Source organism: Lonchura striata, chromosome 32, assembly GCF_050655825.1.
Source record: "Lonchura striata isolate lonStrDom1 chromosome 32, ASM5065582v1, whole genome shotgun sequence".
NCBI lineage: Eukaryota > Metazoa > Chordata > Aves > Passeriformes > Estrildidae > Lonchura > Lonchura striata.
In genome coordinates, this window is record NC_140734.1 from 6813065 (window position 1) to 6836587 (window position 23523).

The following is a 23523-nucleotide window of genomic DNA, read 5'->3' on the forward strand; positions in this document are numbered from 1 at the left end:
GGGGTCCCGGCTCCGGTCCGGGCCCGTTCGGCGCTTCCGGGCGCGGTCCGGTGAATGCGTACGGCAACGCCGGCGCGCATGGCGGCGTCCATGAGGGTTTGCGCGTGCGCAATAGGGACGAAAGTGCCGTAAATATGGCGGCGCCCATAAGTGCAGGGCGCATGCGCAATAAGGGCAAAGCAGTACGGAGGTTTTTGCCATGTATGGAGCCTGCTGCGTCGTCAGTGCGCATGCGCAGAGGTAAAAAGGAGGAAAGGTTCATTTTGAGTGTCCCGGACGCCCAAATATTTGGGGGTTGGATCCCCAAAATTTCGTCCCGGAGGGGTTGAGCCCCCCAGAATCGCTCTGAGACCCCCAAATCTCCGCCTGAGCCCCCAGGAGAGGTTTTAAAGTCCAAAAATCGGGACAGTGATCCCCCCCAAACCCCCGAGATCTGGACTTGGACCCACCCAGATCTGTCAAAAGTCCCTCAAAATCTGGGCCTGAAACCCTCTGGAATCCCCCAAAGCCGAAACACTCGAGATCCCGCAAAATCGTGTTCGTCAGCTAAATTTAAAGCTTTAGTGGGAGGATTTAGGAGGGATTTTGGGGGTTCAGAGAGCTCCGGACCCAAAATTTGGGTGAATCTGGGGGATTTCTGTGGGATGAGGGGGGATTTAAATCTTTAATCGTATTAATAAAAATCTGACCAATCACAGCTCGCCTCGCCGGCGGGAGGCGGAGCTGTACGCCCACTCAAGCCAATCGCGTTGCGCAATAAGCCATTGACTAATCGCAGCTGGGTGCAGTTTTGATTGGCAGCGAACTTCTCTATTCTAACCAATAGAATTACGGAGCGGGCGTAGGGAGGCGGGACTTTCTGGCGTCTCAGCCAATCACGACGTGCGCGGGGCGTTTCCCGCCGTTTTCCCCTCAGCGCGGGAGCCGCCATGGAGCCGCTCCGGCCTTGGCTCGTGCCGTTCCTGCTGCCCGAGCACTGCTTCGATCAATTCTTCCTGCGCTTCCAGCTCCTCCATGGTGCCGCGGGGCCGCGGGGGGCGCTCCTGGGGCTTTTCGGGGTCTTGAGCGGGATTTTGGGGCGTCTTTAAGGGTTGTGGGGGCGGCCGCCATTTTGGTTACGGGCGGGAGGTTTGACGGGGCGCCGCCATCTTTGTTTTGGGCGCGGGAAAAGCAGCGCCGCCATCTTTGCTTTGGCTGTGAGGCGATGCCGCCGCCATCTTTGTTTTGGGGGAGGGATGTTCCAAATTTTGAGGAATTTTGAGGAAATTTGGGGGGATTTTGAGGATTTTTTGGGAATTTTGGGGTCACTTCACCTCAACTTTCTCCTTTCCCTGCAGTTCCGTGCTTGAAAATCCTCCTGAGCAAAGTTCTGGGTTACGGGATCGTGGCGGGATCCGTCCTGGGTGAGATTTTGGGGGGATCTGAGGAGATTTTGGGATCCCAAATTATTTTAGGATAAATTTGGGGGGATTTTTTGGGGAACCCTGACCCCTTTTTCCATCCTAAATGAAAATCCTGCAGCTGCTGAAGGTTTGGGGGTCCCTGGGGAGGCATTTAGGGACAATTTTGGGGTATTTTAAAGCAATTTTGGGCTATTTTAATGCAGTTTTTGGCTATTTTGGGGCGGATTTTTTGAGTATTTTGGGGTGGATTTTTGGGTTTGTTTTATTTTATTTTATTTTATTTTATTTTAACCCCGTTTCCCCCAGTGAAGGTGCCCCAGCTGCTGAAGGTGTGGGGGTCCCGCAGCGGGGACATTTTAGGATATTTTCATGCAGTTTTTGGCTATTTTAATGCAGTTTTTGGCTATTTTGGGGTGGATTTTGGGGGTTTTTTTTGGATTTTAACCCCGTTTCCCCCAGTGAAGGTGCCCCAGCTGCTGAAGGTGTGGGGGTCCCTGGGGGGACATTTTGGGGTGTTTTTTTGATATTTTAATGCAGTTTTTGGCTATTTTAATGCAGTTTTTGGCTATTTTGGAGTGGATTTTTGTTTTTTTTTTGTTTTTTTGGGGATTTTAACCACTTTTCCCGCAGTGAAGGTGCCCCAGCTGCTGAAGGTGTGGGGGTCCCACAGCGGGGACATTTTGGGGTGTTTTTTTGATATTTTAATGCGGTTTTTGGCTATTTTAATGCGGTTTTTGGCTGTTTTGGGGTGGATTTTTGGGGCTTTTTGGGGTTTTTTTTTTATTTTGACCCCGTTTCCCCCAGTGAAGGTGCCCCAGCTGCTGAAGGTGTGGGGGTCCCTGGGGGGGCATTTTGTGTTAATTTAATGCAGTTTTTGGCTATTTTAATGCAGTTTTTGGCTATTTTAATGCGTTTTTTGGCTATTTTGGGGTGGATTTTTGGGTTTTTTTTGGTTTTTTGGGGATTTTAACCACTTTTCCCGCAGTGAAGGTTCCCCAGCTGCTGAAGGTGTGGGGGTCCCGCAGCGGGGACATTTTAGGATATTTTAATGCAGGTTTTGGCTATTTTAATGCGGTTTTTGGCTATTTTGGGGTGGATTTTGGGGTTTTTTTTGGTTTTTTTTGATTTTATCCCCGTTTCCCCCAGTGAAGGTGCCCCAGCTGCTGAAGGTGTGGGGGTCCCGCAGCGGGGACATTTTAGGATATTTTAATGCAGTTTTTGGCTATTTTAATGCGGTTTTTGGCTATTTTGGGGTGGATTTTTGGGGTTTTTTTGGGTTTTTTGGGGATTTTGACCCCGTTTCCCGCAGTGAAGGTGCCCCAGCTGCTGAAGGTGTGGGGGTCCCGCAGCGGGGACATTTTAGGATATTTTCATGCAGGTTTTGGCTATTTTAATGCGGTTTTTGGCTATTTTGGGGTGGATTTTTGGGTTTTTTTTGGTTTTTTTTTGATTTTAACCCCGTTTCCCCCAGTGAAGGTGCCCCAGCTGCTGAAGGTGTGGGGGTCCCGCAGCGGGGGGGGGCTCAGCCTCCCCTCGGTGCTGCTGGAGCTGCTGGCCCTGGGGGGCTCCGTGGGCTACGGCTGCGCCAGGAGCTTCCCCTTCAGGTTTGGGGCCATTTCGGGGCACCTCGGGGGGATTTGGGGGGAATTTGGGGGATTTGAGGGGGTCTGAGAGGATTTGGGGGGGATTTGGGGTGGTTTTGGGGGGTTTGAGGGGGATTTCGGGGGTCCCGGGGAGTTTGGGGTGGATTTGGGGGGGAATTTGGGGGATTTGAGGGGGTCTGAGAGGATTTGGGGGGGACTTGGGGTGGTTTTGGGGGCTTTGGGGTGGGTTTCAGGGATTTGGGGGGGATTTGAGGGGGCTTTCGGGTGGTTTTGGGGGGTTTGAGGGGGTTTGAGGGGATTTGGGGGATTTGAGGGGGTTTGAGGGGATTTGGGGGAGGGTTGAGGTGGATTTGGGGGGGATTTGGGGTGGTTTTGGGGGGTTTGGGGTGGGTTTCAGGGATTTGGGGGGGATTTGAGGGGGCTTTCGGGTGGTTTTGGGGGATTTGAGGGGGTTTGAGGGGATTTGGGGGAGGGTTGAGGTGGATTTGGGGGGGTTTTGGGGATTTTGGGGATGATTTGGGGGGTTCTGGCCAGTTTGGGAGGGATTTGGGGGTGGATTTGGGGTGGGTTTCAGGGATTTGGGGGGGGGTTTGGGGAGATTTGAGGGGGTTTGGGGGAGGGTTGAGGTGGATTTGGGGAGATTTGGGGCAGGTTTTGGGGATTTGGGGTGGTTTCGGGGATTTTGGGGGGATTTGGGGGGTACTGGCAAGTTTGGGAGGGATTTGGGGGAGGGATGGGCTGGATTTGGGGGGATTTGAGGGGGTTTGGGTGGATTTGGGGGGCATTTTAGGGAATTTGGGGGGGTTTGGGTGGGATTTTGTGGCTTTGGGGGAGATTTGGGGGGACCCGGAGGGGATTTGAGGAGGATTTTGGGGGATCTGAGAGGGATTTTAGAGAGTTTTGGGTGGATTTTGTGGATTTGGGGGGATTTGAGGGGGATTTTGGGGAGTTTTGGGTGGATTTTGGGGGATTTGAGGGGGATTTTGGGGAATTTTGGGTGGATTTTGTGGATTTGGGGAGAGATTTGGGGGATCTGGGGGGATTTGAGGGGGATTTTGGGGAATTTGGGGAGTTTTGGGTGGATTTTGTGGATTTGGGGGAGATTTGGGGGGATTTTGGGGATCTGGGGGGATTTTGGGGAATTTGGGGGGGGTTGGGGTGGGTTTTGTGGATCTGGGGGGATTTGAGGGGAATTTGGGGAGTTTTGGGTGAATTTTGTGGATTTGGGGGGAGATTTGGGGGCATTTGAGGCACTTTTGGGGCGTTCTGGGTGCATTTGGAGCCATTTTCCCACCATTCCTCACGGGATTTTTCCCCAATTTCGACCTCCTGGGGGATTTTGGGACCTCCCACCCCCGTTTTTGGGGGGTCCCGACCCCCTGGTGACCCCCCCAAAATCCTGGCAGCGCTTGGGGGGAGTCGCTCTTCCTCCTCCTGCAGACCCTCACCCTCCTCTTCCTCATCCTGCACTTCGGGGGCCGCACCGGCCGAGGTTTGTGGGGCATTTTGGGGGGGATTTGGGGATTTTGGGGTTTTTTTTGGGGACCCCTGACCCCCTTTTTGTCCCCTTTCCCCCAGGGCTGGCGCTGGTGGCCGTTTTTGGGGCGTTTTTGGGGCTTTTGGTGTCTCCGCTGACCCCGCTGAGCTTCGTCACCGCCCTGCAGGCCCTGAACCTGCCCATCATCATCCTCAGCAGGGTGGGGGTTTTGGGGGGAAAAAAAGGGATTTTGGGGAAAAGTTGGGGGATTTCGGGGGGATTTCGGGGTTCTGGAGAGGTTTGGGGAGAATAAAAGGGATTTTGGGGGGTTTAAAAGGGATTTTGGGGAGAATAAAAGGGATTTTGGGGTGAATAAAAGGGATTTTTGGGGGGGATTTGGGGGATTTCAGGGGGATAAAAGCGATTTTTGGGGGGAATAAAAGGGATTTTGGGGAGGATTTTGGGTTATGGGTGGATTTGGGGAGGTAAAAAGGGATTTTGGGGAAAATTTGGGGAAGATTTGGGGGTTCTGGAGGTTTTGGGGAGGTTAAAGGGATTTTTGGGGGGTCCTGGGTGGATTTTGGGAGATTTTTGGGGGATCCTGGAAGGGTTTGGGGGGATTTAAAGGGAATTTAGGGGGGTCCTAAAAGGGATTTTGGGACCCTGTGGAGTTTTCGGGAACCCTGAGTGAAATTTGGGAGGTCTGGGGATGATTTTGGGACAATTTGGGGGGTCCTGGGGAGTTTTGGGGGGGTCCTGAAGGGATTTTGGGGTGTCCTGGGGAGTTTTTGGGGTGTTTTTTTTGGGATGAATTTTATGCAAACCCCACCGAATTCCCCTGGAATTTCAGGATTATTTTGGGCCAATTCGTGGCTTTTTCTCCATTTTTTGGAATCTTTCGAGCTCCTTGATTGGTCAGGGAGGATTTTGGGGTTCCCAAATTTTTGGGAACTCCCCAAAATCCCCCAAAATTCCCCCAAAATTCCTTCCCCCAGCTGATCCAGATCGTCACCAACGCCCGGCAGGGCCACACGGGGCAGCTCTCGGGGGTCTCCACGGGGCTCCTTTTTGGGGGGGCCCTGGCCCGAATCTTCACCTCCCTCACGGTGAGACCCCTCCCCAAAAATCCCCAAATCCCAAAAAAACCCCAAATCCCAAAAAAAACCCCAAATCCCAAAAAATCCCGGCTCTTAAAACCCACCCAGAACCCAAAACCACCCCAAATTCACCCCCATCATGGTGAGACCCCTCCCCAAAAACCCCCAAATCCCAAAAAAACCCCAAATCCCAAAAAAACCCCAAATCCCAAAAAATCCCGGCTCTTAAAACCCACCCAGAACCCAAAAACCCCCAAATTCTTACTCAAAACCACCCCAAATTCACCCCCACCATGGTGAGACCCCTCCACAAAAATTCCCAAATCCCAAAAAATTTCCCAAATCCCAAAAAATTCCCAAATCCCAAAAAAATGCCAAATCCCAAAAAAATCCCGGCTCTCAAAACCCACCCAGAACCCCAAAACCCCGAATTTTTACCCAAATCCAGCCCAAATTTACTCAGTATCCCCCCAAAATTCACCCCCCTCATGGTGAGACCCCTCCCCAAAAATCCCCAAATCCCAAAAAATCCCCAAATCCCAAAAATCCTGGATTTTAAACCCCCCCAGGATCCCCCAAAATTCCTTTAAATTCCCCCTCAAATTCTCCTAAAATCCCAAATCCCCCCCAGGACCCCCCAGATTTCCTCCAGGACTCCTCAAAATTCCCAAATTCTCTCTAAAGTCCCTCAAAATTCCCTTCAAACCCCCAAAATCCCATTGAAACCTTCCCAGGATCCCCAAAATTTCCCCAAATTCCCCCCAAAAATCCCCCAATGCTCTCAGAACCTTTTAACCCCCCCAAAATTTCGATTTCTCCCCAAAATTCCTCCTAAATTCCATTTAAAACCCCCAAATTCCCCCTAAATCCCCCAAAATTCCCGTGGGACCCCAAAATTCTCCCAAAAATCCACCCCGAAATCCTGAAATTGCCCCGAAAATCCTTTAAAATTTCCAAAATTTCTCCTAAAACCCCCTCAAATCCCCCAAATCCCTCCCCAGGACCCCCAAAATTCTTCCCAAAGCCCCGAATCTCTCTTCAGGACCCCCAAAATTCTTCCCAAAGCCCCAAAATCGCCCGAATTTCCCCCAAATTTCCCCTGCAGGAGACGGGGGATCTCCTTTTGGCCTCCACCTTCGCCGCCTCGGCCGCCTGCAACGGGGTCCTGCTGGCCCAGGTGCTGCTTTTGGGGGGCTCCCGGGACCCCCACCCCAAAAAGGAGTGACCCCAAAATCTCCGGCACCCCAAAAAATAAAAATCAAAAAAAAAATCCCCCCGAAATTGGGATTTTTTTGGGTTTTCCAGGTGAGATTTCGGGGTGATGCCGAGGCTCTGGGAGCCCCAAAATCTCACCTGGAATGGCAGCAAAGTGTGATGGGATCCCCGAAACCTTCCTGGGACCCCCCCAAATTCACCCCAAAATTTTTGGGGGTGCCCAAAATCACCCCAAAATTGGGATTTTTTTTTTTTTTTTTAGGATGAAAAGAGGATTTTGGGGCAATTCCCATGCTCTGGGGACCCTCAAAATCTCACCTGGGATGATCCCAAATTTTTATGGGAGCCCCTAAAAACCTTCCCGGGATTCCCCCAAAATCTCAGGGACCCCAAAATTCCCCCCCGGGACCCCCAAAAAATCCTTCGGACCAAGGTGGGGGAGGGGCTGCCCCCCCCCCAAAATGGGAAATGGGCGTGGCCAGAGCGCCCCGCCCTCCGCCCCTCAAATAAATTTGGGGTCCCCCCATTCCAGGGGAGTCTCCCCCCCTTTTCTTGGTCGGTAATTAATTAATTATAATCGGTAATTAGCGATAATTAGGGCGGGGGAGGGGCGTGGAGGTGGCGATGGGGTGGGAAAACCCCGCCCTCCATTTATAAACCCCGCCCTCCATTCATAAACCCCGCCCTCCACTCATAAACCCCGCCCTCCATTCATAAACCCCGCCCTCCATTCACAAACCCCGCCCTCCCTTCATAAACCCCGCCCTCCACTCATAAACCCCGCCCTCCATTCATAAACCCCGCCCTCCATTCACAAACCCCGCCCTCCACTCATAAACCCCGCCCTCCATTCATAAACCCCGCCCTCCATTCACAAACCCCGCCCTCCATTCATAAACCCCGCCCTCCATTCATAAACCCCGCCCTCCATTCATAAACCCCGCCCTCCACTCATAAACCCCGCCCTCCATTCATAAACCCCGCCCTCCACTCATAAACCCCGCCCTCCATTCATAAACCCCGCCCTCCATTCATAAAACCCACCCGCCATTCACAAACCGCCTTGGCCACGCCTCCATTGAGCGCTCTCGCTTCTGATTGGCTGCCGCTCCCGTGCCCGTTCCCACGCCTCTTTCCGACCCCAAAACCCCCCAAAATCTCCCCAAATTCCAACTCCGCGGGGATCTCCGTCCGCCGGCACCCCCAAAATCCCACCCATGACCCCCCCAAATCCCCCTGAGACCCCAAACTCCCCATTTAACCCCGCAACGACCTCTTCCAATCCCAAAAATTCCCTAAAAAAATTTAAATCTCCCAAAATTTCGACTCCCGCTCCTCCCCCCCCGCCCAAATTCCCCTCCCATCCCCCCCAATCCCGAACCTCCGGCGTCTCCATCGCTTTATTCCCACAATTCCATAATTTCTATGCAAAATACTCTCATCTCCCCTCCCCCCCCCCCTCTTTTCCCACGACGAGGGAGTGGGGAGGGGGGGGAGCTGGGGGGGGAGGGGGGGAGGAACCCCAAACCCCTCCCCCCCTCCCCAAACCCCCCCCTCCCCTCCCCCCAATTTTCGGGGCCGGGAGGGGCCGATTCGGGGCCCCTCGGGGCGTTACAAATATAGAGCTTAAATATGTACAAAAAAACCCCAAAGAGTCCAAATTTCGGGGGGCGCTTCCCCCCCCAAAAACCACCGGAGAGGTCCCAAAAAAAAAAATAAATAAATAAAAAACAAAAAAAAAAACCACCAAACCCCTCCCCCACCGCGCTGGGAATTGCCGGCGGGGATCCGGGCGGGTTTTTCCAGTGGATTTTGGGGGGCTCGGGGGGTTTTTGGGGTCCCCCCGGCCCTAGAGCCGCTCGCGGGCCGGGACCCAGATGAACGGTCCTGAGAGGTCCTCGATGACGCGCTTCACTTTGTGGTAAATCTCCTCGAAGCTGTCGCCCTCCACCATGGCTGCGCCGGGAGAAAGGGATTTCGGGGGGATTTTGGGGGGATTTTGGGGAATTTCGGGGAGGTTCAGGGGGTCTGGGGTGGGTGGAGATCGATGAAATGGGGATTTTGGGGGGATTTCGGGGATTTTAGGGGGATTTTGGGGAATTTCAGGGGATTTGGGGAAGTTTCGGGGAGTTTTGGGGGGTCTGCGGTGGGTGGAGGTCGATAAAATGGGGATTTTGGGGAATTTCGGGGAATTTTGGGGGTTTGGGGTGGGTGGAGATCGATGAAATGGGGATTTTGGGGGGATTTTGGGGATTTTGGGGGGATTTTGGGGATTTGGGGGGATTTAGGGGAATTTCGAGGGGTTTGGGGTGGGTGGAGATCGATGAAATGGGGATTTTGGGGGGATTTCGGGGATTTTGGGGGGTCTGGGGTGGGTGGAGATCGCTGAAATGGGGATTTTGGGGGGTTTAGGGGAATTTCGGGGGTTTGGGGTGGGTGGAGGTCAATAAAATGGGGATTTTGGGGAATTTCGGGGAATTTTGGGGGTTTGGGGTGGGTGGAGATCGATGAAATGGGGATTTTGGGGGGATTTCGGGGAGTTTCGGGGGGTCTGCGGTGGGTGGAGATGGATGAAATGGGGATTTTGGGGGGGTTTACGGGAATTTTGGGGAATTTTGGGGGGTCTGGGGTGGGTGGAGATCAATAAAATGGGGATTTTGGGGGGGTTTGGGGGATTTTGGGGGAATTTCGGGGGTTTGGGGTGGGTGGAGGTCAATGAAATGGGGATTTTGGGGAATTTCGGGGATTTTCGGGGGTTTGGGGCGGGTGGACATCGATGAAATGGGGATTTTGGGGGGATTTTGGCGGATTTTGGGGAATTTCGGGGGTTTGGGGTGGGTGGAGGTCAATGAAATGGGGATTTGGGGGGGTTTTGGGGAATTTGGGGGAATTTTGCGGGGTCTGGGGTGGGTGGAGGTCGATGAAATGGGGATTTTGGGGGGATTTCGGGGATTTTGGAGGCATTTTTGGGGTTTCTTCGGTTCCCCCAGGCTGGGTTTTGAGGTTGCCCAGGTGTGCCCCAGCTGTGCCCAGGTGTGCCCAGGTGTAACCCAGGTGTACCCGGTTGTATCCAGGTGTATCCCAGGTGTGCCCCACCTGTGCCCAGGTGTACCCCAGCAGTACCCAGGTGTGCCCAGGTATACCCAGGTGTCCCCAGCAGTACCCAGGTGTGCCCAGCTGTGCCCAGGTGTATCCCAGCCATACCCAGGTGTACCCAGCTGTGCCCCAGCTGTGCCCAGCTGTATCCCAGCAGTACCCAGCTGTGCCCAGGTATACCCAGGTGTCCCCCAGCTGTGCCCGGGTGTACCCCAGGTGTGCCCAGGTGTATCCCAGGTGTACCCAGGTGTATCCCAGGTGTATCCCAGCCATACCCAGGTGTGCCCAGGTGTGCCCAGGTGTATCCCAGGTGTCCCCAGGTGTATCCCAGGTGTATCCCAGCCATACCCAGGTGTGCCCAGGTGTGCCCAGGTGTATCCCAGCCATACCCAGGTGTGCCCAGGTGTACCCAGGTGTGCCCAGGTGTATCCCAGGTGTCCCCAGGTGTATCCCAGCCATACCCAGGTGTGCCCAGGTGTGCCCGGCGGTGCCCGGCGGCCTCACCCGAGAAGCACTCGGTGAACTCCTGCTCCAGCTTGGTGGCTCTGTCGAACGCTTTCCGCGCCTGCTCCTCGCTCACGCGCTTGGAGATCTCCCTGCGGGGACACGCCCACGTCCAGGCCACGCCCACCTCACCTGGACACGCCCACTGACACACCCACCACACCTGGGCACGCCCACTGACACACCCACCTCACCTGGACACGCCCACTGACACACCCACCTCACCTGGACACGCCCATTGACACACGCAGCACACCTGGACACGCCCACTGACACACCCACCACACCTGGACACGCCCACTGACACACCCAGTACACCTGGACACACCCACTGACACACGCAGCACACCTGGACACACCCACTGACACACCCATCACACCTGGACACACCCACTGACACACCCACCTCACCTGGACATGCCCACTGACACACGCAGCACACCTGGACATGCCCACTGACACACCCGGCACACCTGGACACACCCACTGACACACCCGGCACACCTGGGCACGCCCACTGACACACCTGGCACACCTGGACACACCCACTGACACACCCGCCACACCTGGACACGCCCACTGACACACGCACCACACCTGGACACACCCACTGACACACGCAGCACACCTGGACACGCCCACTGACACACGCACCACACCTGGACATGCCCACTGACACACGCAGCACACCTGGACACGCCCACTGACACACATGTCACACCTGGACATGCCCACTGACACACGCAGCACACCTGGACACACCCACTGACACACCCGCCACACCTGGACACACCCACTGACACACATGTCACACCTGGACACACCCACTGACACACCCGCCACACCTGGACACGCCCACTGACACACATGTCACACCTGGACACACCCACTGACACACCCGGCACACCTGGACACGCCCACTGACACACCCACCACACCTGGCCACGCCCACTGACACACCCGGCACACCTGGACACGCCCACTGACACACCCACCACACCTGGCCACGCCCACTGACACACCCAGCACACCTGGGCACGCCCACTGACACACACGGCACACCTGGACACACCCACTGACACACCCACCACACCTGGACACGCCCACTGACACGCCCATCACACCTGGACACGCCCACTGACACATGCAGCACACCTGAACACGCCCACTGACACACCCGGCACACCTGGACACGCCCACTGACACACCCACCACACCTGGCCACGCCCACTGACACACACGGCACACCTGGACACGCCCACTGACACACATGTCACACCTGGACACACCCACTGACACACCCGGCACACCTGGACACGCCCACTGACACACCCATCACACCTGGGCACACCCACTGACACACGCAGCACACCTGGACACGCCCACTGACACACGCAGCACACCTGGACACGCCCACTGACACACTCACCACACCTGGGCACACCCACTGACACACCCAGCACACCTGGACACGCCCACTGACACACCCACCACACCTGGCCACGCCCACTGACACGCCTGGCACACCTGGACACGCCCACTGACACACCCAGCACACCTGGGCACACCTGGACCGGCCGGGACACGCCCACGAGCCCCGCCCACAGCACAACGTCATTCACGAGAGGCCACGCCCATTCACCTGGCCACGCCCACCTCACCTGCCAATCACACCGCCCCACCTGCTGGGTTGGAGGCCACACCCATTATGCAAATCAGACACACTCGTGCAACAGGTGGCCACGCCCCCTCCTGCCTCAGTTTCCCCTTCTCTGTGCCCGAGCCACGCCCCTAAAACCCCTCAAATACCCCCTAGAATCGCTGCCCAGGTGTGCCCAGGTGTGCCCAGGTGTGCCAGGTGTGCCCAGGGGTGCCCAGGTGCGCCCAGGGGTGCCCAGGTGTGTGCCAGGTGTGCCCAGGTGTGTCCAGGTGACTCACAGCACATTCTGCAGGGATTTGGGCCGGATGAAGATGGCGATCGGGTGCCCCAAAACCCCCCAAAATCACTGCCCAGGTGTGCCCAGGTGTGCCCAGGTGTGCCCAGGTGACTCACAGCACGTTCTGCGGGGATTTGGGCCGGATGAAGATGGCGATCGGGTGCAGCTGCGCCCCAAAACCCCCCAAAATCACTGCCCAGGTGTGCCCAGGTGTATCCCAGGTGTGCCCAGGTGTGCCCAGGTGTATCCCAGGTGTGTGCCCAGGTGTGCCAGGTGACTCACAGCACGTTCTGCAGGGATTTGGGCCAGATGAAGATGGCGATCGGGTGCCCCAAAACCCCCCAAAACCCCCCAAAATCACTGCCCAGGTGTGCCCAGGTGTGCCCAGGTGTGCCCAGGTGTATCCCAGGTGTGCCCAGGTGTGCCAGGTGACTCACAGCACGTTCTGCAGGGATTTGGGCCGGATGAAGATGGCGATCGGGTGCAGCTGCGCCGCCTGGAGCCGCCGCACGGCGTTGGCCGACACGTCCAGGATGCAGTGCTTGCCCTGCGGGTGGCACAGGTGAGACCAGGTGTGCCCAGGTGTGTGCCCAGGTGTGCCCAGGTGTGCCCAGGTGTGCCCAGGTGTGCCCCAGGTGTGCCCAGGTGTGCCCCCAGCTGTGTCACGGGTACCCACGTTCCCCCCCAGACACGTCCAGGATGCAGTGCTTGCCCTGCGGGTGGCACAGGTGAGACCAGGTGTGCCTCGTGTGTGCCCAGGTGTGCCCCAGGTGTGCCCAGGTGTACCCAGGTGTATCCCAGGTGTATCCCAGCAATACGAAGGTGTATCCCAGGTGTGCCCAGGTGTGCCCAGGTGTGCCCAGGTGTACCCAGGTGTGCCCAGGTGTATCCCAGGTGCACCCAGGTGTATCCCAGGTGTATCCCAGGTGCACCCAGGTGTGTGCCCAGGTGCGCTCACCTGCTCGGCCACCTCGCGCACGGATTGGACGCTGGTGCCGTACAGGTGGCTGTTGTACTGCCCCGCCCCTGGTGTGCCCAGGTGTATCCCAGGTGTATCCCAGGTGTATCCCAGGTGTATCCCAGGTGTACCCAGGTGTGCCCAGGTGTATCCCAGGTGTACCCAGGTGTGCCCAGGTGTATCCCAGGTGTGCCCAGGTGTATCCCAGGTGTACCCAGGTGTGCCCAGGTGTATCCCAGGTGTATCCCAGGTGTATCCCAGGTGTATCCCAGGTGTATCCCAGGTGTATCCCAGGTGTGCCCAGGTGTGTGCCCAGGTGTGCCCAGGTGCGCTCACCTGCTCGGCCACCTCGCGCACGGATTGGACGCTGGTGCCGTACAGGTGGCTGTTGTACTGCCCCGCCCCTGGTGTGCCCAGGTGTATCCCAGGTGTATCCCAGGTGTATCCCAGGTGTATCCCAGGTGTATCCCAGCAATACGAAGGTGTATCCCAGGTGTGCCCAGGTGTGCCCAGGTGTGCCCAGGTGTACCCAGGTGTGCCCAGGTGTATCCCAGGTGCACCCAGGTGTATCCCAGGTGTATCCCAGGTGCACCCAGGTGTGTGCCCAGGTGCGCTCACCTGCTCGGCCACCTCGCGCACGGATTGGACGCTGGTGCCGTACAGGTGGCTGTTGTACTGCCCCGCCCCTGGTGTGCCCAGGTGTATCCCAGGTGTATCCCAGGTGTATCCCAGGTGTATCCCAGGTGTACCCAGGTGTGCCCAGGTGTATCCCAGGTGTACCCAGGTGTGCCCAGGTGTATCCCAGGTGTGCCCAGGTGTATCCCAGGTGTACCCAGGTGTGCCCAGGTGTATCCCAGGTGTATCCCAGGTGTATCCCAGGTGTATCCCAGGTGTATCCCAGGTGTATCCCAGGTGTGCCCAGGTGTGTGCCCAGGTGTGCCCAGGTGCGCTCACCTGCTCGGCCACCTCGCGCACGGATTGGACGCTGGTGCCGTACAGGTGGCTGTTGTACTGCCCCGCCTCGATGAACTTGTGGCCCTGGATGTCCTTCTCCATCCGCTCCCGCGAGGCCACGAAGTGATAATCGCGCCCGTCCACCTCGTACTCGCGCTTGGGCCGCGTCGTGTCTGCAGGTGAGACAGGTGAGACACACCTGGGGCAGGTGAGACACACCTGGGGCAGGTAAAAACCCCGAAATGTGGGATAAATGTGAGATAAATGTGGGATAAATGTGCCCAGGTGTGCCCAGGTGTGCCAATCCACCTCGTACTCGCGCTTGGGCCGCGTCGTGTCTGCAGGTGAGACAGGTGAGACACACCTGAGACAGGTGAGACACACCTGGGGCAGGTAAAAACCCCTGAAATGTGGGATAAATGTGCCCCAGGTGTGCCCCAGGTGTGCCCAGGTGTGCCCAGGTGTGCCCAGGTGTGCCAATCCACCTCGTACTCGCGCTTGGGCCGCGTCGTGTCTGCAGGTGAGACAGGTGAGACACACCTGGGGCAGGTGAGACACACCTGGGGCAGGTAAAAACCCCGAAATGTGGGATAAGTGTGGGATAAATGTGCCCCAGGTGTGCCCAGGTGTGCCCAGGTGTGCCCAGGTGTGTTCCTGATGCCCCCAGGTGACTCATGGGGCACGCAGGATCCGAATTTTTCCGGGAATTCCGACAGGAGGTGCCTGTGTGTCCCCCCCAGGTGTGCCCAGGTGTGTTCCTGATGCCCCCAGGTGTGCCCAGGTGTGTTCCTGATGCCCCCAGGTGTGCCCAGGTGTGTTCCTGATGCCCCCAGGTGCCCCCAGCTGTGCCCAGGTGTGCCCAGGTGTGTTCCTGGTGCCCCCAGGTGTGCCCAGCTGTGCCCAGCTGTGCCCAGGTGTGCCCAGGTGTGCCCAGGTGACTCACGGGGCACGCAGGATCCGAATTTTTCCGGGAATTCCGACAGGAGGTCGTCGTTGACGCGATCCTTGGTGGGGCCCAGGATGATGATCGGCCGCGCGTAGTGAACTGGGGACGGCAAAATTCCCCAAATTCCACCAAAATTCCCCAAATTCCACCAAAATTCCCCCCACAATTCCCCCTAAAATTCCCCAAATTCCCCAAATTCCCAAATTCCCCCCAAATTTCCCCCAAAATTCCCCCCCAAATTCCCCCCAAATTCCCCAAATTCCCCCCAAATTCCCCCCACAATTCCCCCCAAAATTCCCCCCAAAATTCCCCAAATTTCCGCAAAAATTCCCCAAATTCCCCCCAAAATTCCCCAAATTCCCCCCAAATTCCCAAATTTCCCCAAATTCCCCCCAAATTCCCCCCAAAATTCCCCAAATTCCCCCCAAAATTCCCCCCAATATTCCCCCCAAATTCCCCCCAAATTTCCCCCAAATTCCCCCCAAAATTCCCCAAATTCCCCCCAAATTCCCCAAATTCCCCCCAAAATTCCCCAAATTCCCCCCAAAATTCCCCAAATTCCCCCCAAAATTCCCCCCAATATTCCCCCCAAATTCCCCCCAAATTTCCCCCAAATTCCCCCCAAAATTCCCCAAATTCCCCCCAAATTCCCCCCAAATTCCCCCCAAAATTCCCCAAATTCCCCCCAAATTCCCCAAATTCCCCCCAAAATTCCCCCCAATATTCCCCCCAAATTCCCCCCAAAATTCCCCAAATTCCCCCCAAATTCCCCAGATTCCGGGGCTGGGGCAGCTGCCCCCAAAGGGGGAACCCCAAAATCCCGGGATTTCAGCCCAAAATTCACCTTCCATCTGCGTCACCGTCTCGTAGCTCAGCACGGCGTCCTCGCGCCCTGCGGAGAGCCGCGGATTTCGGGGGTTTGGGAAATTTTGGGAAGTTTTGGGGGTTTTGGGAGGTTTGGGGAGTTTTTGGGAATTTTTGGGGATTTTTTGGGGAATTTTAGGGGATTTTTTTGGATTTTGGGGTATTTTTAGGGATTTTTTGGAGATTTTTTGGGGGATTTTTGGGATTTTTTTTGGGATTTTTGGGGATTTTTTGTGGGATATTTGGAGATTTTTTTTTTGGATTTTTTGGGGATATTTGGGGATTTTGGGGGGGATTTTTTTTGGGAATTTTGGGGGATTTTTTGGATTTGGGGGGAATTTTTGGGATTTTTTTCGGGATTTTTTGGGGATTTTTTTTGTATTTTTGGGGAATTTTTGGGGGATTTGGGGAAATTTTGGGGGGATTTTTGGGGGATTTTTGGAGATTTTTTGGGGATTTTTGGGGATTTTTTGGTGGGATTTTGGGGGAATTTTGGGGGAATTTTTTGGGATTATTTTGGGGATTTGGGGGGAATTTTTGGGGGGGTTTCGGGGATTTTTTGGGAGATTTTTTTCTGGATTTTTTGGGGATTTTGGGGGAATTTTTGGGGATTTTGGGGCATTTTTTGGGCGGGGATTTTTGGGATCTTTTGGGGAACATTTTGGGAATTTTTTGGGGAATTTTGGGGATTTTCGGGCCCCACCTTGAGCCCCCGGCCCCCGATCTTTGGCCTTGAGCCGCGTCCACTCCCGGCGCTCCACCCTGCAACCAGTATGGACCAGTATAAACCAGTATGGACCAGTATAAACCAGTACGGACCAGTATAAAGCAGTATGGACCAGTACGGACCAGTAAGGACCAGTATGAATCAGTATAAACCAGTATGGACCAGTATAAAGCAGTACGGACCAGTACGGACCAGTATGGACCAGTATAAACCAGTGTGGACCAGTATAAACCAGTACGGACCAGTATAAACCAGTATGGACCAGTATAAATCAGTATGGACCAGTACGGACCAGTATGGACCAGTATAAACCGGTGTGGACCAGTATAAACCAGTACGGACCAGTATAAACCAGTATGGACCAGTATAAATCAGTATGGACCAGTACGGACCAGTATGGACCAGTATAAACCGGTGTGGACCAGTATAAACCAGTACGGACCAGTATAAACCAGTATGGACCAGTACAGACCAGTAAGGACCAGTATGAATCAGTATAAACCAGTACGGACCAGTATAAACCAGTAAGGCTCCAGTTCCTTCCCAGTGGCTCCCAGTTAATCCCAGTGACACCAGTAAGGCTCCAGTGCCCTCCCAGTACAAACCAGTAACTCCCAGTGCCATTGAACCCCATTGGAACCGCCCCAAATCCACTCCCAGTATAAACCAGTACAAACCAGTGCCACTGAACCCCATTGGAACCCCCCAGTGTTGGTTCCCAGTACAAACCAGTACAAACCAGTACAAACCAGTGCCACTGAACCCCATTGGAACCCCCCAGTGTTGGTTCCCAGTACAAACCAGTACAAACCAGTACAAACCAGTACAAACCAGTGCCATTAAAGCCCATTGGAACCCCCCAGTGTTGGTTCCCAGTACAAACCAGTACAAACCAGTACAAACCAGTGCCATTGAACCCCATTGGAACTGCTCCAAATCCACTCCCAGTACGAACCAGTACAAACCAGTACAAACCAGTCCCTCCCAGTGCCATTAAAGCCCATTGGAACTCCCCGATCCTGGCTCCCAGTGCCCCCAGGCTCACTCCCAGTACAAACCAGTGGCTCCCAGTATAAACCAGTGACTCCCAGTGCTCCTAAACTTCATCCCAGTCCCTCCCAGTTCCCTCCCAGTTCCCTCCCAGTCCCTCCCAGTCCATCCCAGTGCCATTAGAACCCATTATAACACAACAGGACTCGCTCCCAGTGCCCCCAGGCTCGCTCCCAGTCCAAACCAGTGACTCCCAGTATAAACCAGTCCAAACCAGTGACTCCCAGTGCTCCTAAACTCCACCCCAGTCCCTCCCAGCGCCTTCCCAGTCCCTCCCAGCCCCTCCCAGTCCCTCCCAGTCCCTCCCAGTGCCATTAAAGCCCATTCGAACTCCCCAATCCTGGCTCCCAGTGCCCCCAGGCTCACTCCCAGTACAAACCAGCGGCTCCCAGTATAAACCAGTGCTCCTAAACTCCATCCCAGTACAAACCAGTGCCCTCCCAGTCCCTCCCAGTCCATCCCAGTGCCATTAGAACCCATTATAACACAACAGGACTCGCTCCCAGTGCCCCCAGGCTCACTCCCAGTACAAACCAGCGGCTCCCAGTATAAACCAGTGCTCCTAAACTCCATCCCAGTACAAACCAGTGCCCTCCCAGTCCCTCCCAGTCCCTCCCAGTCCCTCCCAGTGCCATTAAAGCCCATTGGAACTCCCCAATCCTGGCTCCCAGTGCCCCCAGGCTCACTCCCAGTACAAACCAGTGGCTCCCAGTATAAACCAGTGGCTCCCAGTACAAACCAGTGCTCCTAAACTCCATCCCAGTACAAAGCAGTGCCCTCCCAGTCCCTCCCAGTCCATCCCAGTGCCATTAGAACCCATTATAACACAACGGGACTCGCTCCCAGTGCCCCCAGGCTCGCTCCCAGTCCAAACCAGCGGCTCCCAGTATAAACCAGTGCTCCTAAACTCCATCCCAGTACAAACCAGTGCCCTCCCAGTCCCTCCCAGTCCCTCCCAGTCCCTCCCAGTGCCATTAAAGCCCATTGGAACTCCCCAATCCTGGCTCCCAGTGCCCCCAGGCTCACTCCCAGTACAAACCAGTGGCTCCCAGTATAAACCAGTGGCTCCCAGTACAAACCAGTGCTCCTAAACTCCATCCCAGTACAAACCAGTGCCCTCCCAGTCCCTCCCAGTCCATCCCAGTGCCATTAGAACCCATTATAACACAACGGGACTCGCTCCCAGTGCCCCCAGGCTCGCTCCCAGTCCAAACCAGCGGCTCCCAGTATAAACCAGTAGGGAGCAGCGTCTCACCGGCGCTTGCTGGGCACGAAGCCGATGTCGGGGGGCTGCTGGGGGGGCAGCACCAGCCGGGCCTGCCACCACTCCCAGTAACTCCCAGTACAAACCAGTGCCAGCAGAGCACCACGGGACTGGCTCCCAGGGACTCCCAGTGCAAACCAGTCCAAACCAGTGGCTCCCAGTATAAACCAGTCCAAACCAGTAGGAGCAGCGTCTCACCGGCGCTTGCTGGGCACGAAGCCGATGTCGGGGGGCTGCTGGGGGGGCAGCACCAGCCGGGCCTGCCACCACTCCTCGTCGGAGGCGTCCAGCACGTGCAGCACGTCCCCGAAGCGGAAGCTCAGCGCCTGGCTCAGGAACCCCACGTCCTTGGCCTTGTCGTAGTCAAACAGGGCCCTGGTGGCATTGTCACCTCGGTGTCACCTCGGTGTCACCTCGGTGTCACCTCTGTCACCTCCCCGGGGTCATCCCAGTTCGTCCCAGTTTGTCCCAGTTCATCCCAGTTCATCCCAGTTCATCCCAGTGTCCCCATTCCCATCCCCACGTCCTTGGCCTTGTCACAGTCAAACAGGGCCCTGGTGGCATTGTCACCTCGGTGTCACCTCGGTGTCACCTCTGTCACCTCCCCGGGGTCATCCCAGTTCGTCCCAGTTCGTCCCAGTTCATCCCAGTTTGTCCCAGTTCATCCCAGTACAGCCCAGAGCTCCTGGTGTCCCTTATTGTCCCCATCCCCATCCCCATCCCCACGTCCTTGGCCTTGTCACAGTCAAACAGGGCCCTGGTGGCATTGTCACCTCGGTGTCACCTCTGTCACCTCCCTGGGGTCATCCCAGTTCGTCCCAGTTCATCCCAGTTCATCCCAGTACAGCCCAGAGCTCCTGGTGTCCCTTATTGTCCCCATTCCCATTCCCATCCCCACGTCCTTGGCCTTGTCGTAGTCAAACAGGGCCCTGGTGGCATTGTCACCTCAGTGTCACCTCGGTGTCACCTCGGTGTCACCTCTGTCACCTCCCCGGGGTCATCCCAGTTCATCCCAGTTCAGCCCAGTTCATCCCAGTTCGTCCCAGTTCGTCCCAGTTCATCCCAGTACATCCCAGTTCATCCCAGTGTCCCCGTTCCCATCCGCACGTCCTTGGCCTTGTCACAGTCAAACAGGGCCCTGGTGGCATTGTCACCTCGGTGTCACCTTTGTGTCACCTCTGTCACCTCCCCGGAGTCATCCCAGTCCGTCCCAGTTCATCCCAGTTCATCCCAGTTTGTCCCAGTTCATCCCAGTACAGCCCAGAGCTCCTGGTGTCCCTCATTGTCCCCATTCCCATCCCCACGTCCTTGGCCTTGTCACAGTCAAACAGGGCCCTGGTGGCATTGTCACCTCGGTGTCACCTCTGTGTCACCTCCCCGGGGTCATCCCAGTCCGTCCCAGTTCATCCCAGTTCATCCCAGTTTGTCCCAGTTCATCCCAGTACATCCCAGTTCATCCCAGTGTCCCCATTCCCACTCCCATGTCCTTGGCCTTGTCACAGTCAAACAGGGCCCTGGTGGCATTGTCACCTCGGTGTCACCTCGGTGTCACCTCTGTCACCTCCACAGGGTCATCCCAGTTCGTCCCAGTTCATCCCAGTTTGTCCCAGTACAGCCCAGAGCTCCTGGTGTCCCTCATTGTCCCCATCCCCATCCCCACGTCCTTGGCCTTGTCGCAGTCAAACAGGGCCCTGGTGGCATTGTCACCTCGGTGTCACCTCGGTGTCACCTCCCCGGGGTCATCCCAGTTCGTCCCAGTTCATCCCAGTTCGTCCCAGTACATCCCAGTTCATCCCATTCCATCCCAGTGTCCCCATCCCCACGTCCTTGGCCTTGTCACAGTCAAACAGGGCCCTGGTGGCATTGTCACCTCGGTGTCACCTTGGTGTCACCTCTGTGTCACCTTTGTGTCACCTTTGTGTCACCTCTGTCACCTCTGTGTCACCTCCCCGGGGTCATCCCAGTTTGTCCCAGTTCATCCCAGTTCATCCCAGTTCATCCCAGTTCATCCCAGTGTCCCCATTCCCATCCCCACATCCTTGGACTTTTCATACCCTGGGGTGGCATTGTCACCTCTGTCACCTTTTTGTCACCTTTGTGTCACCTCTGTCACCTTGTGTCACCTTTGTCACCTTCCTGGGGTCATCCCAGTATGAACCAGTATGAACCAGTATGAACCAGTATGAACCAGTTTAGCCCAGTATCCTTCAATGTCTCAAATATCGCAGAACTCTTCCAAATGTTCCCAAATGTCCCCAAATGTCCCCAAATGTCCCCAAGATCCCGAATCTCCCAATTGTGAAAAATCACAGGAAAAAATCATGGAAAAAACGGCCAAAAATTCACCAAAAAATCACAAAAATTCACCAAAAAAATCACAAAAATTCAGAAAAAAATCGCAAAAATTCACAAAAAAACCCCAAAAAACCCCAAAAACCCCCAAAATTCGAAATCCCCCAAATGTCCCCAAATGTCCCCAAATGTCCCCAAGATCCCGAATCTCCCAATTGTGAAAAATCACAGGAAAAAATCATGGAAAAAACGGCCAAAAATTCACCAAAAAATCACAAAAATTCACCAAAAAATCGCAAAAATTCAGAAAAAAACCCCAAAAAGCCCCAAAAACCCCCAAAATTCGAGATCCCCCAAATGTCCCCAGATGTCCCCAAATGTCCCCAAATGTCCCCAGTGTCCCCAAATGTCCCCAAATGTCCCCAAGTGTCCCCAGTGTCCCCACCGGACGTAGAAGCCGCGCTTGGGGTCGCTGCGCAGGGAGGCGCTGCCGGAGCCGAGGCTGCTGCTCAGGAGCTGCTCCCGCAGGTCGTGGATCTTGGCCTCGAAGCGGCCGTACTCTGAAAGGGAATTTGGGGTGAATTCCCGGGATTTTGGGAAAATCCCCAATTTTGGCGTCATTGGGGGATTCAGGACATGGAGGGGATTTGGGATATTTGGGGATTTTGGGGGATTTTTGGGGGTTTTTTTAGGAATATTTTGGGAATATTTGGAGGCTCTTGGCCTCGAAGCGGCCGTACTCTGAAACGGGATTTTGGGGTGAATTCCCGGGATTTTGGGAAAATCCCGAATTTTGGGGTGTTTGGGGGATCCAGGACATTGAAGGACATTTGGGGGACTTTTGGTGACCCTTGGGGACCCTCGGTGACCCTCAGGGACATTGGGGACCCTTGGGGACACTCGAGGACATTTGGTGACCCTTGGTGACCCTCGGGGACATTTGGTGACCCTTGGGGACCCTTGGTGACCCTTGGGGACACTCGAGGACATTTGGTGACCCTTGGTGACCCTTGGTGACCCTTGGGGACCCTTGGGGACCCTTGGGGACCCTTGGGGACATTTGGTGACCCTTGGGGACCCTTGGGGACCCTTGGGGACCCTCGGGGACATTTGGTGACCCTCGGTGACCCTTGGGGACATTTGAGGACCCTTGGGGACATTTGGGAACATCTGGGGACCCTTGGGGACATCAGGGACACTTTGGTGATCCTTGGGGACATTCGGGGACACTGGAGGACCCTTGGTGACCCTCGGTGACCCTTGGGGACACTTGGGGACCCTCGGGGACATTTGGTGACCCTCGGTGACCCTTGGGGACATTTGAGGACCCTCGGTGACCCTTGGGGACACTTTGGTGACCCTTGGGGACATCAGGGACACTTTGGTGACCCTTGGGGACATTCGGGGACACCGGAGGACCCTTGGTGACCCTCGGTGACCCTTGGGGACACTTGGTGACCCTCGGGGACATTTGGTGACCCTCGGGGACACTTGGGGACATCGAGGACAGCTGTCACCTTCGGGCCGGTACTGCGCCACGATCGTCACCGACTGGCCGGCGTTCTTCAGCGCCAGCGCCGCCTGCTCGTGGGTGGCCCCGCGCAGATCCACGCCGTTCACCTGCGGGGACAGCGGTGGCACTCGGGGACAGCTGGGGACAGCTGGGGACAGCGGTGGCACTTGGGGACAGCTGGAGACAGCTGGGGACACGCGGTGGCACTCGGGGACAATGATGGGATGGGGAAATGGGGGAAAATGGGGGGAAATTGGGGAAAAAAGGACATTTGGGGACATCTGGGGACACGCGGTGGCACTCGGGGACAGCTGGGGACATCTGGGGACACGCGGTGGCACTCGGGGACACACGGTGGCACTCGGGGATAATGATGGGATGGGGAAATGGGGAAAAATGGGGAAAATTGGGGGAAAATGACATTTGGGGACACAGGGTGGCACCTGGGGACACAGGGGTGGCACTTGGGGACACAGGGGTGGCATTTGGGGACAATGATGGGATGTGGAAATGGGGGGAAAATGGGGAAAAATTGAGCGGAAATTGGGGGAAATTGGGGAAAAAAGAACATTTGGGGATATTTGGGGACATGGGGGTGGCACTTGGGGACAATGATGGGATG

At 55.9% G+C, this 23523-nt stretch overlaps 2 protein-coding genes across 4 annotated transcripts in view; one reads left to right on the forward strand and one right to left on the reverse strand.

Moving 5' to 3' along the window:
* The first annotated feature begins 893 nt into the window (after positions 1-893).
* On the forward strand, positions 894-7347 carry MPDU1 (mannose-P-dolichol utilization defect 1). The gene is made up of 7 exons (XM_085564187.1): positions 894-1017; positions 1338-1403; positions 2875-3007; positions 4414-4499; positions 4586-4704; positions 5480-5590; positions 6687-7347. The coding sequence occupies exons 1-7, from the start codon at positions 930-932 to the stop codon at positions 6804-6806; spliced, it is 723 nt and encodes a 240-aa protein (XP_085420313.1). The 5' UTR covers positions 894-929; the 3' UTR covers positions 6807-7347.
* Positions 7348-8180: 833 nt separating this feature from the next.
* Positions 8181-23523, reverse strand: part of DLG4 (discs large MAGUK scaffold protein 4) — a 37416-nt gene continuing 22073 nt past the window's right edge. For 2 of the 3 annotated variants that reach the window (XM_085564185.1, XM_085564184.1), the window contains 10 exons: positions 22906-23008; positions 21834-21948; positions 19295-19471; positions 16759-16817; positions 16036-16083; positions 15189-15290; positions 14246-14418; positions 12771-12880; positions 10397-10488; positions 8181-8752 (listed from right to left, as the gene is read on the reverse strand). In XM_085564185.1, coding sequence (XP_085420311.1) covers positions 8646-8752; positions 10397-10488; positions 12771-12880; positions 14246-14418; positions 15189-15290; positions 16036-16083; positions 16759-16817; positions 19295-19471; positions 21834-21948; positions 22906-23008 — 1086 coding nt within the window. In that variant the 3' untranslated portion in view covers positions 8181-8645. Of the gene's footprint in view, positions 8753-10396; positions 10489-12770; positions 13047-14245; positions 14419-15188; positions 15291-16035; positions 16084-16758; positions 16818-19294; positions 19472-21833; positions 21949-22905; positions 23009-23523 lie in introns of those variants that run through there. The other variant, XM_085564186.1, reaches the window with a different exon arrangement.

Coding starts and splice junctions, on each gene's coding strand:
- MPDU1 (XM_085564187.1), top strand. CDS start 930: ATGGAGCCGCTCCGGCCTTGGCTCGTGCCGTTCCTGCTGCCCGAGCAC. Junction 3,008..4,413: donor GCCAGGAGCTTCCCCTTCAG/GTTTGGGGCCAT, acceptor AAATCCTGGCAG/CGCTTGGGGGGAGTCGCTCT. Junction 4,500..4,585: donor CGGGGGCCGCACCGGCCGAG/GTTTGTGGGGCA, acceptor CCTTTCCCCCAG/GGCTGGCGCTGGTGGCCGTT.